Source organism: Etheostoma spectabile, chromosome 13 (genome assembly GCF_008692095.1).
Source record: "Etheostoma spectabile isolate EspeVRDwgs_2016 chromosome 13, UIUC_Espe_1.0, whole genome shotgun sequence".
NCBI lineage: Eukaryota > Metazoa > Chordata > Actinopteri > Perciformes > Percidae > Etheostoma > Etheostoma spectabile.
In genome coordinates this window covers 18,090,768-18,103,922 of record NC_045745.1, presented here as the reverse complement: position 1 = coordinate 18,103,922, position 13,155 = coordinate 18,090,768, and the positions used below count along the sequence as shown (strand labels likewise).

At 39.3% G+C, this 13,155-nt stretch overlaps 2 protein-coding genes across 5 annotated transcripts in view; both read left to right on the top strand.

The window, feature by feature from the left end:
- LOC116700943 (leukocyte cell-derived chemotaxin-2) overlaps window positions 1-8,574 on the top strand; it is an 18,654-nt gene extending 10,080 nt beyond the window's left edge. The window contains exons 4-11 of the mRNA XM_032534432.1: window positions 1,315-1,354; window positions 2,216-2,313; window positions 2,610-2,680; window positions 5,113-5,418; window positions 5,645-5,735; window positions 6,033-6,178; window positions 7,999-8,169; window positions 8,246-8,574. Of these exons, the coding sequence (XP_032390323.1) occupies window positions 2,632-2,680; window positions 5,113-5,418; window positions 5,645-5,735; window positions 6,033-6,178; window positions 7,999-8,165 (759 nt within the window). The 5' untranslated portion in view covers window positions 1,315-1,354; window positions 2,216-2,313; window positions 2,610-2,631 and the 3' untranslated portion in view covers window positions 8,166-8,169; window positions 8,246-8,574. The remainder of the gene's footprint in view (window positions 1-1,314; window positions 1,355-2,215; window positions 2,314-2,609; window positions 2,681-5,112; window positions 5,419-5,644; window positions 5,736-6,032; window positions 6,179-7,998; window positions 8,170-8,245) is intronic.
- A 950-nt stretch (window positions 8,575-9,524) lies between these two features.
- Window positions 9,525-13,155, top strand: part of sh3pxd2b (SH3 and PX domains 2B) — a 38,713-nt gene continuing 35,082 nt past the window's right edge. Inside the window, exon 1 of one of the 4 annotated variants that reach the window (XM_032533498.1) lies at window positions 9,525-9,926. In XM_032533498.1, coding sequence (XP_032389389.1) covers window positions 9,855-9,926 — 72 coding nt within the window. In that variant the 5' untranslated portion in view covers window positions 9,525-9,854. The remainder of the gene's footprint in view (window positions 9,927-13,155) is intronic. The other 3 variants (XM_032533499.1, XM_032533500.1, XM_032533501.1) reach the window with 3 other exon arrangements.

Genomic DNA, 13,155 nt, shown 5'->3' with positions numbered 1-13,155 from the left:
AGGTTGCAGCAAACTGTTGCTAGGAAACACTTGTGGCATCTCTACTCCCTCTCGTTGAAATGCCAGAACTAACTGACAGAGAAGCCGGAGAGAAATGTCAGTTCTATCCTCCTAGGAGTTTGAAGAATGTGCCTCGTGTTTCTATTAGCCATGTTTATCAAAGGCTTCTCAAAGAGTAAACACAAGCCTTTCCTCTGCCGGAGCAGAGAGTGTTTAAGATGCAGGCAGGCTGGCTGGAGCTTCTACTCCTCCTTTCTCGTCTTCGGCTGGCTGTCCTTGCTTTATCTTTGTGTTTTTATCCCCACTCGTTCTGTCTTTAAAGTTTTTCTGCCTGTTTTCTCACTACCTCATTTCCTCCACCCCTCTTTTTCACTCACTCACTCACTAACTCACTCACTCACTCACTCACTCACTCATTCTCTCACTCATTCTCTCACTCATTCTCTCACTCACTCACTCACTCACTCACTCACAGTTGACCGCTATTACTCCATCTCTCATTATTCTCCCCATATTCTTTGTCTTTTATTGGTCTCCCTCGCCCTCTAATTCCCTCCCTCCTTTTATAATTCCAAGCCATATGGTCCATGAGTGTAATCCTCCCTAGCCAGATATTTGATTATTAAAGCTGTTTGGCTGCAAAAAAAGCTCATCTCTCCACCGGCCACTATTGAGTCCATTCCCCTACACTCAGTACATTGTAATTCAGAGAGAGTAGCCAGTGCCAAATCAGAATAAAAGCATTTAAATTCTCCAGTGTCCTCATCTGCACCACAATACATCAGTAGAGAAAGATACATCTGGACATACAGATTTGAATAGACAACCAAACTCAAATAACTATTCATTTCTGAGTGTCATTCCCGTGTAGGTGTGGTAAAAGAGCACTTTTGTTCCTGATAATAAACAAAAAACTAACAAAAGTAGGATTGTTTGAGTTGCACACCATCTCAAACTTCTACTATGTATGAATCATCTTTATGCTCCTGCCAGATAAGACATATTTTGTTCAGAGGGATTAACTTCACATTGTTTCTCTTAAGATTTGAACTGGATTACCATACACAAAACCTTGAAGAAATCAGATTTTCTGTATTTAGCTTTCACCACATATGGGCCTACTGCACAAAGTAGAATCTTAAATACCCTACACCTACGCACTTTACTGCATTTGTCCATGTATACCCGCTGTGTGCTCAAAATTCATACCATTGATTGACTTACATCGCATTGTGTGAGGCCGAAAAGCTAATTATCTCTTAATAGATGCCAAGTTCATGCATGAAGAATAATGATTTCTTTTTTCTCATTAAGGGGGAGAAGCCAGGATCTGACTGCGTGAGGCCACACAGCGGTAAAACTTGACACAACAATCTCATGCCTGCTGACTGCACTGCAAATACTAATTGGTTTATATAAAAAGGTGTCATAAAAGCAGTCACTGTCTTTATTGCATGTTTACTGTACAGTTGCTGCAGTAAAAATATAACATTTGCAAAAACCCATACTGCCTTTTTGGACTGGCATAAAGAATGGTAACATAATTCCTGATTGCAGCTTTGTAGCAGTTGACATTGTACCAACTGCCTGATTAGTCTGGGGACATAATCCAGTCAGTAATTACATTTCCCACCACATTGTAATTGGGGAAACAAATAGGTACTATTTTAACGTAATTTCTAGGAGACAGGGTTGCAATATAATAACTTGAGAAACTGTAATAAGATGTCCATCTAATCTTAATAGTTTTGAATTACCTGGTGATTCTTCTACTTAATTTACACTGACCTAAACGTACAGCATATAAATAATCCAATGAATTGAATATGCTAAATAAGAGTCAGTACAGTTTCTGCAATAAAATTGACTGTCTTACAAAGACGTAATTAAACAATGTGTGATTGAGACTTACTGAAGCAAAGCAAATCAATAATATGACATATGAGGCCGTGATAGTACATCATAATTTATTTTTGTGCTGTGAAAAACTTTACAAAGTTTAAAATTAAAATTAATTTTGTCAATGCTGTTGCTCAGTTGGTAATAATTCATTTCAGATGGATATTTGTTCAAGCCTCACTTCCAGCTGCTTTTTCTCTGAGGCCAATAACTAGCCCTGTGTAACCTTCAGTATGGCAACAAAAAGTCAATAAAATGAGCCTTTTCCAGCAAGTAAATGGGTGTGTTTTCTAAAGGCCAATATCAATATTGACAGTGGGGGGACTGCAGCCTCCACAGCGGGCTGGTTTTCCAACAGTCCCTGCTTTGTGTGCCTACCTACTGTGCCTGTGGCGTCCACATTCCAACTTCTCCGTAAGTCTTGCACTTAGTTAGTTAGATAGTAATTAACATAGTTAGATTTTCTCTCTCTAAAAAGTTTGAGCAGTATTCAGTCACATATTGATATTCAAACTGCTTTGATTGGCACTTAAGATTTGAGACAGATTTACCAATGTATTAACTGAGTCAGTGTGCAAGAATCCATATTTCAATCTTAGGGTGAAATTTGCATGACTATATGACCCTAATATGCATATTAGCCTGCTGCTTTCTATGAGAATTATGCCATTACCTGCCTGAGTCATCTGGTTTTTGTTTTCATTCTTCAGATTTTTGAATTCTGACCTGATTATGAGACTGCTGGTGAGGGTCGGTCTCATTGCAACTCTGCTAGTATGCTGTAAGTAGCCTGATGTATGCAAACGTTTTAACATGCATCATAACATGTACAGTATGCTCGGAGTATCTATGTAAAATTACTTTATTACCGGGAAGTTGACCGCACACAGAGACACATGCACAGTCACAAACATGAATGTGTGGGCACACAAACATACACACACAGCAATTTGCCATTCCAGTGTTCACTAATAAGATTCCTGTTACAGAAACAATAAACGGTGTATAAATATCTGCCTACCCCTGGAGATTACCATGAACCGAGCCCTATTACGAGACTGTAAACTTTTGTAAATATAAACCTCGGGGGGTTTTCAGGCTTGTTGCTGGAGTGAATGTGTGTTGGCGCAAGTGGATGAGACATTTAAAGCATGATTGAATGCTTAATGCAACATTACATAATTGCATCTAGCTGCAAATCTTCAGGCAACCTCTGACTCTGAGGGACTGTTGAGAAACATGAAAATGAGACAAGCATCTTGTTGCATATATACATTTCATGCCACACAGTGGACACAACTCTCATTCTGCAGTTCTATTAACGATACCCAGCAATCTGTAGCCTATGTGGTGATAGTGGACACACGCAAGCCAATCAGAAGTGAGAATTATATATGTCTCTGTTTGCTTTAATCCATTCAGATTAACTGGTAATACTCGTTGACTGGATATCCCTTTTTTGTAACTTTAAAGGTTAACTGTGCATGTTTTTGCTATACAAGTTTTGGTTGTAAAGAAACATGTGTGAAGGAGTTTCTGGGCAAATTAAGATGGAGCAATAATAAACATACATAATTTGGCTGTGTTTTGCCATATTAAGCACACTCATTAAGTATGAGACATAGTAATGTGTTGCCTCGCAAGCTGCTAGCTATACACACACTATCATTAGAAAATATCACATGTGGTCTTGGTGACAGAGAAAAGAGTTGGGCTTAAAGGTTTCAGCTCCTTAGTTCGAGAAGATGGAGACTGGTTTGAATTTAGTCAATGTGCCTCAAAATGCCCTCATAACCCTGCCAAACACCATAGCAACTATTTAGCCAAAACTTAAGAACATCAAATTCACCACATTGCAGTAACATGACAACATCTTAACAACCTACCCAAACAGTTCACAAGTAGCACCCTAGCAGCCCCATAATGTATAGTACTAACCACTTAGTAATGCAATAACAACCCCTTATCAAAACACCATTAAAGTCTTACTCCAAGGTAATGTAACTCAGGCAACAAGCACACTTACATTTTTGTCACAACATTTTTGCCATTTCTAATTTTAGTCCACATGCTGAGGAAAATTCCTTTTCTATGCCACAGCCAGCTATCTGGCCTGCCTGTCTCTCAGTCATTAAGGCCTTCAGATAAGCAGCTTCTTACAATCACTGAGCCCAGCAAGTGTTCCTGTGCCAGGGCAGCGTGATTGAAAGACTTTCTATGCCTTTGAGGTTAATAGAGTTAATGAAGATCAAAGACTCTGGGCAGGGTTATTAGTATTCTATCAGAATGAAAACACACTATGAATAGCTGAACTATGACTCTGTCTGTCTACATTGACAAGAAACACAGTTCTTAACGAGTGTGTCCAGGCAGTGAGCTAAGACCAAAAGACTGTTAAAATGTTAAAGAAAATGTCATGAATAACCTCTACAAAAGTATTTTGTGGAGAAGATCAAAAGCAAGTTCCAGGAACTCATTAAAGATTTTTTATTCAAGTCCGTCTGTTGTTGAAGTCTAGAGGCTGTGCTTTTTTAGCTTTCTTTATTATATCACAGGTTTTTAATGGCACTTTCAAAGCAATCAGCATTATCGTTTGACTCAGCATCAAGGCATTATGGGGAGTAGTAATTCAGTTTTTGTTCTGATTGTTTTTTGAGCCCTGAAGTTAATCCACTTAACTATATAACCCACCTCAACACTCACTATTTAAAATTACTTATGATTACTACTAATAAATAGGTAATTAGGTAGATAGATGTGTGTAAAATAGATACATACACTTAGTTGCCACCTAGCTAAAACTAATGCAGTCCATTAAAACATATTTACAGCTGCAGTTTCATATGGCTCTTTGCAGTTTGGCTTATTTGAAGCTTATGTACTTACACTTACAACTTGTTGTCCGGAGTTTGTACATTCAAGGTTGAAAGAAGTTGCTTTGGATAAAAGCATCAGCTAAATGGCATGTAAAAATCTGTAATAGTTATTTACCATACACTATTTTGATCAATGACTCCCTTAGAAATCATCGCTTTCATTGCATTTTCTCTTCCGTGAACATTAAAATACTGAGAATCCAAAATCCAAAATTGAAGATAATCCTAAAAACAATCTCACAAAATAGTTTGATATAATCCTTAAGAAAGTTAGTACATTCTCATTTTCAATCCTTCCTCATTAACTTGCTGAGTATACCTTTTATCTCTCCTTAAGATGTCCCGTTAAGTTGTGCTTTAGAACATGAAAACAGGAAGAGCAAAGAAATCCAAAGTCCTGACAAGAACGCTGAGAGTAACATCAAGATGATGAGAAATTACACAACGGCAAATGACGGGGGACATGAGGCAGCTGCTCCAAGGAAAAAGGTCAAGAAGACCGGAAGTAAAAGAGTTTCCATGGGACCAAAAAGTGACATTCCCTGCACCAGAATGGGAGGCATCTGCCAGTCTGGTCGATACATCTGCCAAGGCAGATACCTAAAGGACAAGTGTTCAGGGCTCCAGAAGTGTTGTGTGTCAGGTATAGTTACACATGACTGAAAACACATACCACATATGCATAGATCACAAAAGCTAACACTAGGTTAGAAATGGGCTACTTTAGACACTTCTTTCACAGACAGTCACACAAACACACTGCTATGTGTTTGCCAAGTAGACATTAAAAGGGTTGTGTACAGTTTTTTTCCTGTCTGAGTCATGAACATGTGCCATAGTATTGGACTTTTTTTTACCTTTCTCTGTAGGTGCAGCCTGGAGTGTCTTTTGTGCTGGTCACCACAACAACAGAGTGAGGGCGTGTGATGCGCATGGTTGTGGAGCTTTCAACTCCAACAGGTCCTGATCTAATTTTTAATTCTAAAAAGATTGCTAATGCTACAACATGAGGGTTTCCAAGTACAGATGAGTTGATGTTGTAGCACTTCTGGTCTGGTGTTGCATATTCTCTCAAACAGTTTACTGTGTGGCTTATGACATTTCCTTCTGCGTGGTCAACCTGTCTATTAGGTAGATATGTGGGAAACTGCATCTCTAGAGAGACATTAGAATTTCCTTCCTTGAAAAGTGACTAATTGAAACAGACCTTCTACGATATCTGTGTAATTCCAATCTTTCCTGTCGCTGCTCTTACAGAGGTAATTACCTACATAAAGCAGTGGACCTGGTGTGTGATGACTATGGCATTATCAGTGCTCCATTCTCCGGCTCTTTGGCGGGTCCAGTGAGTCGGAAAGAGCCCACTGGGAATCAGTTTGATGGGGTCAAACTTGTCAATGATGGTAAGAAGGACAAGATGTCAATACTGTACTTGAAAGTTAGTGCTGCAAGGAAAGAAATTTTTAGAGATTATTAATACCATTTAAAGTTTTAAGATCCAGTCTTTAAAACTGTTCAAATATATTTCAGACCAACATGTTAAAGTCAAGACGTTTGTTTGCATCTGCCTACTAAGTAAAAGAAAAGTAAACAGCTTATTCTAAAAACGTAATAATGGCTGTATAATATATCAACAAGACTAAGGAGTGTGAAGTCACATTAGCTCTATTTGGCTATAATGCTCATAGTAAAGAAAACCAAACTGCTAGATAACCCATAATGCGGCTTGATAAAAAGTCAAGATCGCCAACTGAAAGTGGTGGACCAACCAACTGGGTGACCGCCAGTGCCTACTGGCATGGCTAAGAATCACTGGGCACAAGTTTTCTGGAAATTACTTTTAGAAGTCATACTGATCTTTGTTATAATAGAAAATAATGAAAAAATAGGTTTCATTAAGCCACTGTAATCCCTTTAACTGTTACCTCTGCAAGTAAATTCCCATAATCTATAGTGTATGGGACCATGGCTAGGGCAAAGGCGATGTTAGTTTATTATGGTGGAGGCGTTAGGTGGGGATGAAAATAAGGAGTGATTTAGAGGGATTAGTCAAGGTGTTGGAGAGAAGGGGCTGAGACTCCGTTGAACTCTTGGTTGCCATTAACACCAGGACCCAGCTGCATGTGAAACCCTATCAAAGGCTGTTCATGAGTAATGACCCCCGCTATAACCCATCATTACAGAACAAAGCAGTGCATCAGCGTTTCTGTGTTTGTGTCGATGGAGCCTGGCAGAAAAGTGCGCACACGCCTTTGCAATGTACAGTATATTTGTGTCTGTGTATATGTGAGTGTGTGTGTGTATTTTGAGAGCATCCTGAGCTGATAAGGCGCTGAAGTGATGAGTAAACATCATTAGTCCTCATTCTGCCTCTACCTCTAATTGAACTGTATTATCAGAAGAACACATGTACCGTCAGCTCCTTTCATCTCAGAGTAAAGCACAGACATGATTAGACATCACAGAGACACATTACCTCGCCATGATACCCACATTAATGCTGAAACACTGGTCATTAGGAGTTTGCAGGTTTTAATGATGGTGTTGTGCTGCAGACTAGCCTACTTTTAGGTTGCTTGTTTTTAAGTTGGCAGCCTGCTTGTTTTTGACTGTAGACTGATGAAAGGGAGAGGGTCAGACCTGAGTCTACGTTAATCCATTTGAATTTATAAATGAGCAATTATGAGCCAGCTATCTCCACATTTCAAATTTGCTGGGTGACCTAAGATGTTTAGCGACAGATGTACAGCATGTTATTTGTACAAACAGTATACAGTGCATGGCAGATTTATAGCAAGGATTCATAGCTAGTAGCAAGGTAAGGGGATGCCAAATTTTAAGGGGAAAGTCCTTTGCTTTTCTAATTATCATTATCATTTTTGATTATTGATCAGCCCATGATTCCTATCAATGGATCAATGGATCCATCCACAAAAACCTTTCTTGACTGGTACACACACACACACACACACACATATATATATCTTGTGTTATTATATATTAGATATATATATATATATATTCCTAATTAATATTATTAGATATAGATATATTCCTAATTAAGTAATTTTTGGCATTAGCACCATCTCTTTCTATTACATTGGAAATGTCATTTATATACTAAAATTGTTAACATAAAAAACAACTTCTCAACACATCCAAGCTGGAGATAACAAGGCAGTGATTTACACAAAACTATATTTTTTGTTTCTATCTTATCCAGTGCACTGTGTGAAGATCTTCAACATCCGTCCTTACCGTTACATGGGCCCAGTGGCTCAGGGGGAAGCCTTGGGCTACCTGTTGCCGCTGCAGGATCGCTTCTCCGGCATCACATCACACCTGGAGCTGCAAATGTGTGACGGCACTGACCCTTCACCTTTCATATGACCTATATTAGAATCAGAATCAGAAATACTTTATTAATCCCCAAAGGGAAACTGTGTCACAGTAGCATCAGTAGTAAGAAGTATCCTCTCATCTTTTATATACCGCCTGAGCCTTTACCTTTGCAACATTTCATAATGCCCTATACTCATTCAAATTACTTTGAATTTTTTATTCAACGGTTATCAGCCTTTCATATCACATTGAAAATATGGCCTGTGATACAATGCATGATTTTTGGGGGATATTATGGTATTAGCATTTTTCCACTAAATGTCATGTTTATTTTTATAAAGTTCAGAAGAAAAAAAATCCCTTTCCTCAAAAGGATAATGATGCAGTAAATTCTTAGTTTCATTTCTGCTTTTGATTAAAATGTTTTTTGGGAGTCACATGATGTCATGACTTGTCAAAAAGAAATTGTTCAATTTTCTCAATAATTATAACTTGCTATCATAATTTTGACTCCTGACATTGTCTCCATAATAGAGCCATAATTTTATATCAATCAGCTGTCATTATATAGTGAGGGCTGTGCTTTTGCAATTAGGGGAGAATTGCCACATATACAGTATAAATGTAATGAGTATAACACACCAAAAGATGGAGCTGTTTTTGCAGACAAAACTAGTATTTTTTTTCATTACAACTTTAAATTTACTAAGCACCTTTATGGAACCTAGTTAGCATATTTCCAGTTTAACCCATCCCAGCTTTAATCATTTCATGACTGAGAGACATTAACCACATACACACATAATGCCATCATGTGTTGCAGTCTTAGTGAGTCATTTTAGGATGAAAAGCAGATCATGTTGCTGTCCATTTGCGCAAGCAATAGTGCAACTACAAGTGCACATGTGAGCAAATTTCAAAATTAGCCATAATTCCCATAACTGCGCATAATACATGTTTATCCAGTGATTATGAATCATAGCCTAGTTGTATGTTGTTTCCTTTCAGACATTTTCAAATCAACAAATAGTTGATGAAATGATTCTATTTTATATTACTATTTTTTTTAAATTTAGTCAGCAGTATAGAGATAGAATGACAATATCAGGTAAGAAGAGTGCAACATATGCTTTGCTTAAGTGCCCTTTGAGCATGATGCTGCGTTTGAGTGCTGCCTCAAAGATTTGTCATAATAGTGTTCTCTTCCGTCTAAAATACGCTACAGTTTATTTCCCGCTCCACTCCCATTTTTAAATCTGTGTATTATTGACATTAAGAGTGTTTGCTACATGTGGCTCATGATGTTCACACCCAGTAACGATACAGCTTTAAGTGCATGGCTTGAACCCGTGGCAGAGTGATCCTGCAGCCTGTGGTCTACTCCGACGCTTGAGCCCATGTTGATCAAATGGGAGTGGGCGAGCTGGGATAGGCTGGGAGTTTGGTTGGAGCCGTCAGCGGGACGGTACAAGGCACACGAAAGGGAGGGAGGGGGAGGCGAAGAACCGACCGACTTAACTTCTGGCTTCCGAGCGGCTGATTGTGTTGGACAGGAAATTTGACGTAGACATCTTTACGGAAAATAGCATTTGTTGCATTCAGAGGTCACGGATCGGAGCGGCGCGGATGACAAAGAAGCGCCGCCGTGCAAACTTTCTCAACCGGGTTTGATCGCTCGTAAAACCCAACCGGGAATTCTGTTTTTCTTTGTAACGGAGACTTAAAGGAGAAGAAATAATGCCACGGCGCACCGTGCAAGAAGTGACAGTGCAAGATGTCCAGAAACGAAGAAATCCGAACAAACACTACGTAAGCCTCATTTAATTATCACAACAACACCGCCTTTGCAGCTTAAAGTGAGCAACAGATCGAGGGTATTTTACAGCTCTTCGCCCTTTCCTGTCGGGTAAAGTAAAAACAAAGAGAGTATCAGATTACAGTTTACCAAACCAGACGAAAGGGACGGTTCAGACTCTCACACTAATCATGTTTTTATAATGAAGACCGTTAGCACCACAGTCAGTTGACAAACCAATGTATTAGATCCCATCAGCCTAGAGTGAAATTAAGACAACATACAGTGACATTTGACAGCCTTAATAACAAAGTCTCGTTAAAGTTGTTCCCGAGTGTTTTTTCAGGTTGACATTATCTCATTCAGTCAGACTGGAGGGAATACTGTTGGGTTCGTCAGTTCTTTGTTGGATCTGAGATTTAAACCGCAACTTGTTTACTTAACGCAGAGGAATTTCAGTCAATATTGTTGTTTTGCGCATTTTAAATGAATCTGGCTCATGTGACCCATGACTCTCTGAGTCTGCATACATTCGACCATCAGCTATTCAGTATACATGTGAATATAGGCATTGTACTAATTCAACCAGTCTGCAGTCTAATCATCTCTAGTGCTTCTCGTTTGCCTGCTGGTGCCACGTGTGTGCCATCAGAAAACATGTTAAAAGGCAAATCAATTCAGTCTACAAAACATCTAGACTAATCCCCAACATTTCAAATTGAGCATCCCAGTTTTGTCATGCCTCAGGTTCTCCAGTTGACTCAATTAAAAAACCCATACCAACAGGCACTGTAACCAGGAAGTAGGACTAACAGAGTTTATGAGGTTATCCCAGTGAAAGCACAAGGCAATGGTTGAACAAAGGACCGGCCTAAACAGTAGTTATGAGCAGTTGTTTTGTTTTTTCAGATTTTTTAAAATAAATTTTTGTTTTAAAAGTCGCCTATAGTTGGAAATTACATGGTCAAATGCAGGGAACAGTATACATTGTACTATATTTTCATTCATGCTTCTGCTAGGGCTTTACTTTAATTGGACATGTTTTTTTTTTAGCTAGGGTTAGGTATAATTTAAAAATGTTTGGTTTTCTAAACTATACTTTTATCGATACCAATTTTATAAAACAAAAAACATGACACGTTCCGACACATCTTTTAATTTATTTTTCAGCTCTACTACTTCAGCCCTGTGTCTGTGCATTACGTACATTTTTCCTTCCTGCCTCTACATCGTGTAACGTTAGACAGCCAATCAGCAACATTATTAGATCTTGGTAGAAGCATGCTGCATGCTTATTAGCTCACTGACGTTGATGCAATTTACTCCTTAGGTATTGAAATTTGGTATTGAATAACAAGGCATTTTTTGATACTCTATAATATTAGAGGAAATGCAGTCGGTGCCTAAAAAGTATTGAATTTGGTACTCAGTCCCACTTTTAGCCAAATTTACTGATACTTGGACACAAGTTAGTTCTAGTTCTGCAGTGTGAAGTTAATGGAGACCTTAAAAGTGATAATATTTCATTCATTTAGCTGATGAGGGCATTCAATGATGAAGAGACGACCCAAAATTGCTAGGATCATGCGAGTACATGCAATTCATCAAATAAGCAAAGCTGCTACAAGTGCTAAATATATCCTGATGCCCGGTGAGAATGCTAGGATTATCTCATTTAATGCTCAGACACACCAGCCCAACGGCCGACCTTCAGCAGAAAAGGCAGTCGGACTGACTGCCTATCTGAGTCGGTCAAAAAGTGCTTTGGAACACAGCAAAGCGATGCCGACTTGAGCGTGCGTTCTGCTCATACGCAAGATGCGTCTCCATAACAGCAGATGGCGCTAATCTGTATTGTTGCCCAAAAAATGAAAACTGGCAGCTGATTGGACAAATGTGTCACGTGGGTCTGGCTTCTACGGAATTTCGAAGCCAGACCATAATGGCATCTTGTTCGGAATACAATCTCGTATTTTACGAAAATTGTGTTTCTGAAAAAGTTTTAAGCGAGAAATAGGCCATGCAGTTGTTGAATCTGTCTTAATTTCAGGTCGACAAAGGTCAGTTTAAAAGATTTTCATCAGAGTTTGAGGTGTTAGTCATTCTCATCCAGCTCATCATTTCCGGGTTAGCACTCCACCAATCAGATTGGTCACTGAGTCCGACTGCCCGCCTTCCGATTCAACAAGTCAAATCGGCCGAAATGAAGGCCGATGGCCCCTCTGACTGACAACGGAACGCACCAAACGGACTCGAGTCACTCATGTTGGTGTGTGTCTGTATTGGCATGCACTATGGACCAGTTCAGGGAATCTGTTCCACTCCCATTACTGTGTGGGGGCAGGAGAAGAAGAATCCATGTGTGGATATTTTTTACTGTTTCAATAATCATTTCCCACTGGTACTGCAATGTTGTGTGGGAGACAAAAATGTCAAAAAGAACAAAGACCCATTGCTCATTTTTCTGCAATCACATATAAACAATGGAACTCAACTCATCATTCTGGGGCGAACATTTGGGCAAATTTGTCTGCACAAGAGCACAGAGTCAAAGTAACACATATGACATCATATGATCTATAGGGCCAACAGTGAGAGCCACTGCCAAGGCCTTAGCAGGTGTTCGTGTTAGTTCCGTGTACATGGTGTGTGCCTTTTGTGTGCGCTCGTGTGCATATTGGTTTGCATCCACCTATGTGTAATAATTGACGGCTGGGTTGAAGGACCAACAGATCCAATACCGCTGTGAGTGTTAGTGGTCAAGGACACAGAGTTCTCGAGGTCCCGTGTCCTCTCCATCTGTTTGTTTGCTCTCTGGTGCAGCCCATGTTTTGTGCCTCTGGTACTCACTTTGTATGCAGGCTGGACACTGCAAATCTTCCAGAACCCTGGAGGTGTGGTTAAGTGTACAAAAAGCAGCTTATAGCTTTTCTGCTCATCAGAGTTAAACCTATCCTGAACCTATCCTGCCAGGATTAGTGTTTTAATTGCAGCTTTTTATAGCTGAAGTTATAGCCTTTCTTTTTTTCCATAGAGCTATAGCTTCAGCCTCATTTGCCAATGTAGTAGTGTATTTAGACTATAGACTAGCAAGGAAAAGACCTTTTGACCAAAATGATTATTCCTTTTCATTGTTGAGAGTTTAGCACATAGTTATTGGCCACAGACAATACCCTGAAAATAGTTGCAATGCTCATGTTAGACTCAGACTTAGACTTCTCTTTATTAATCCTTTTGGGATGA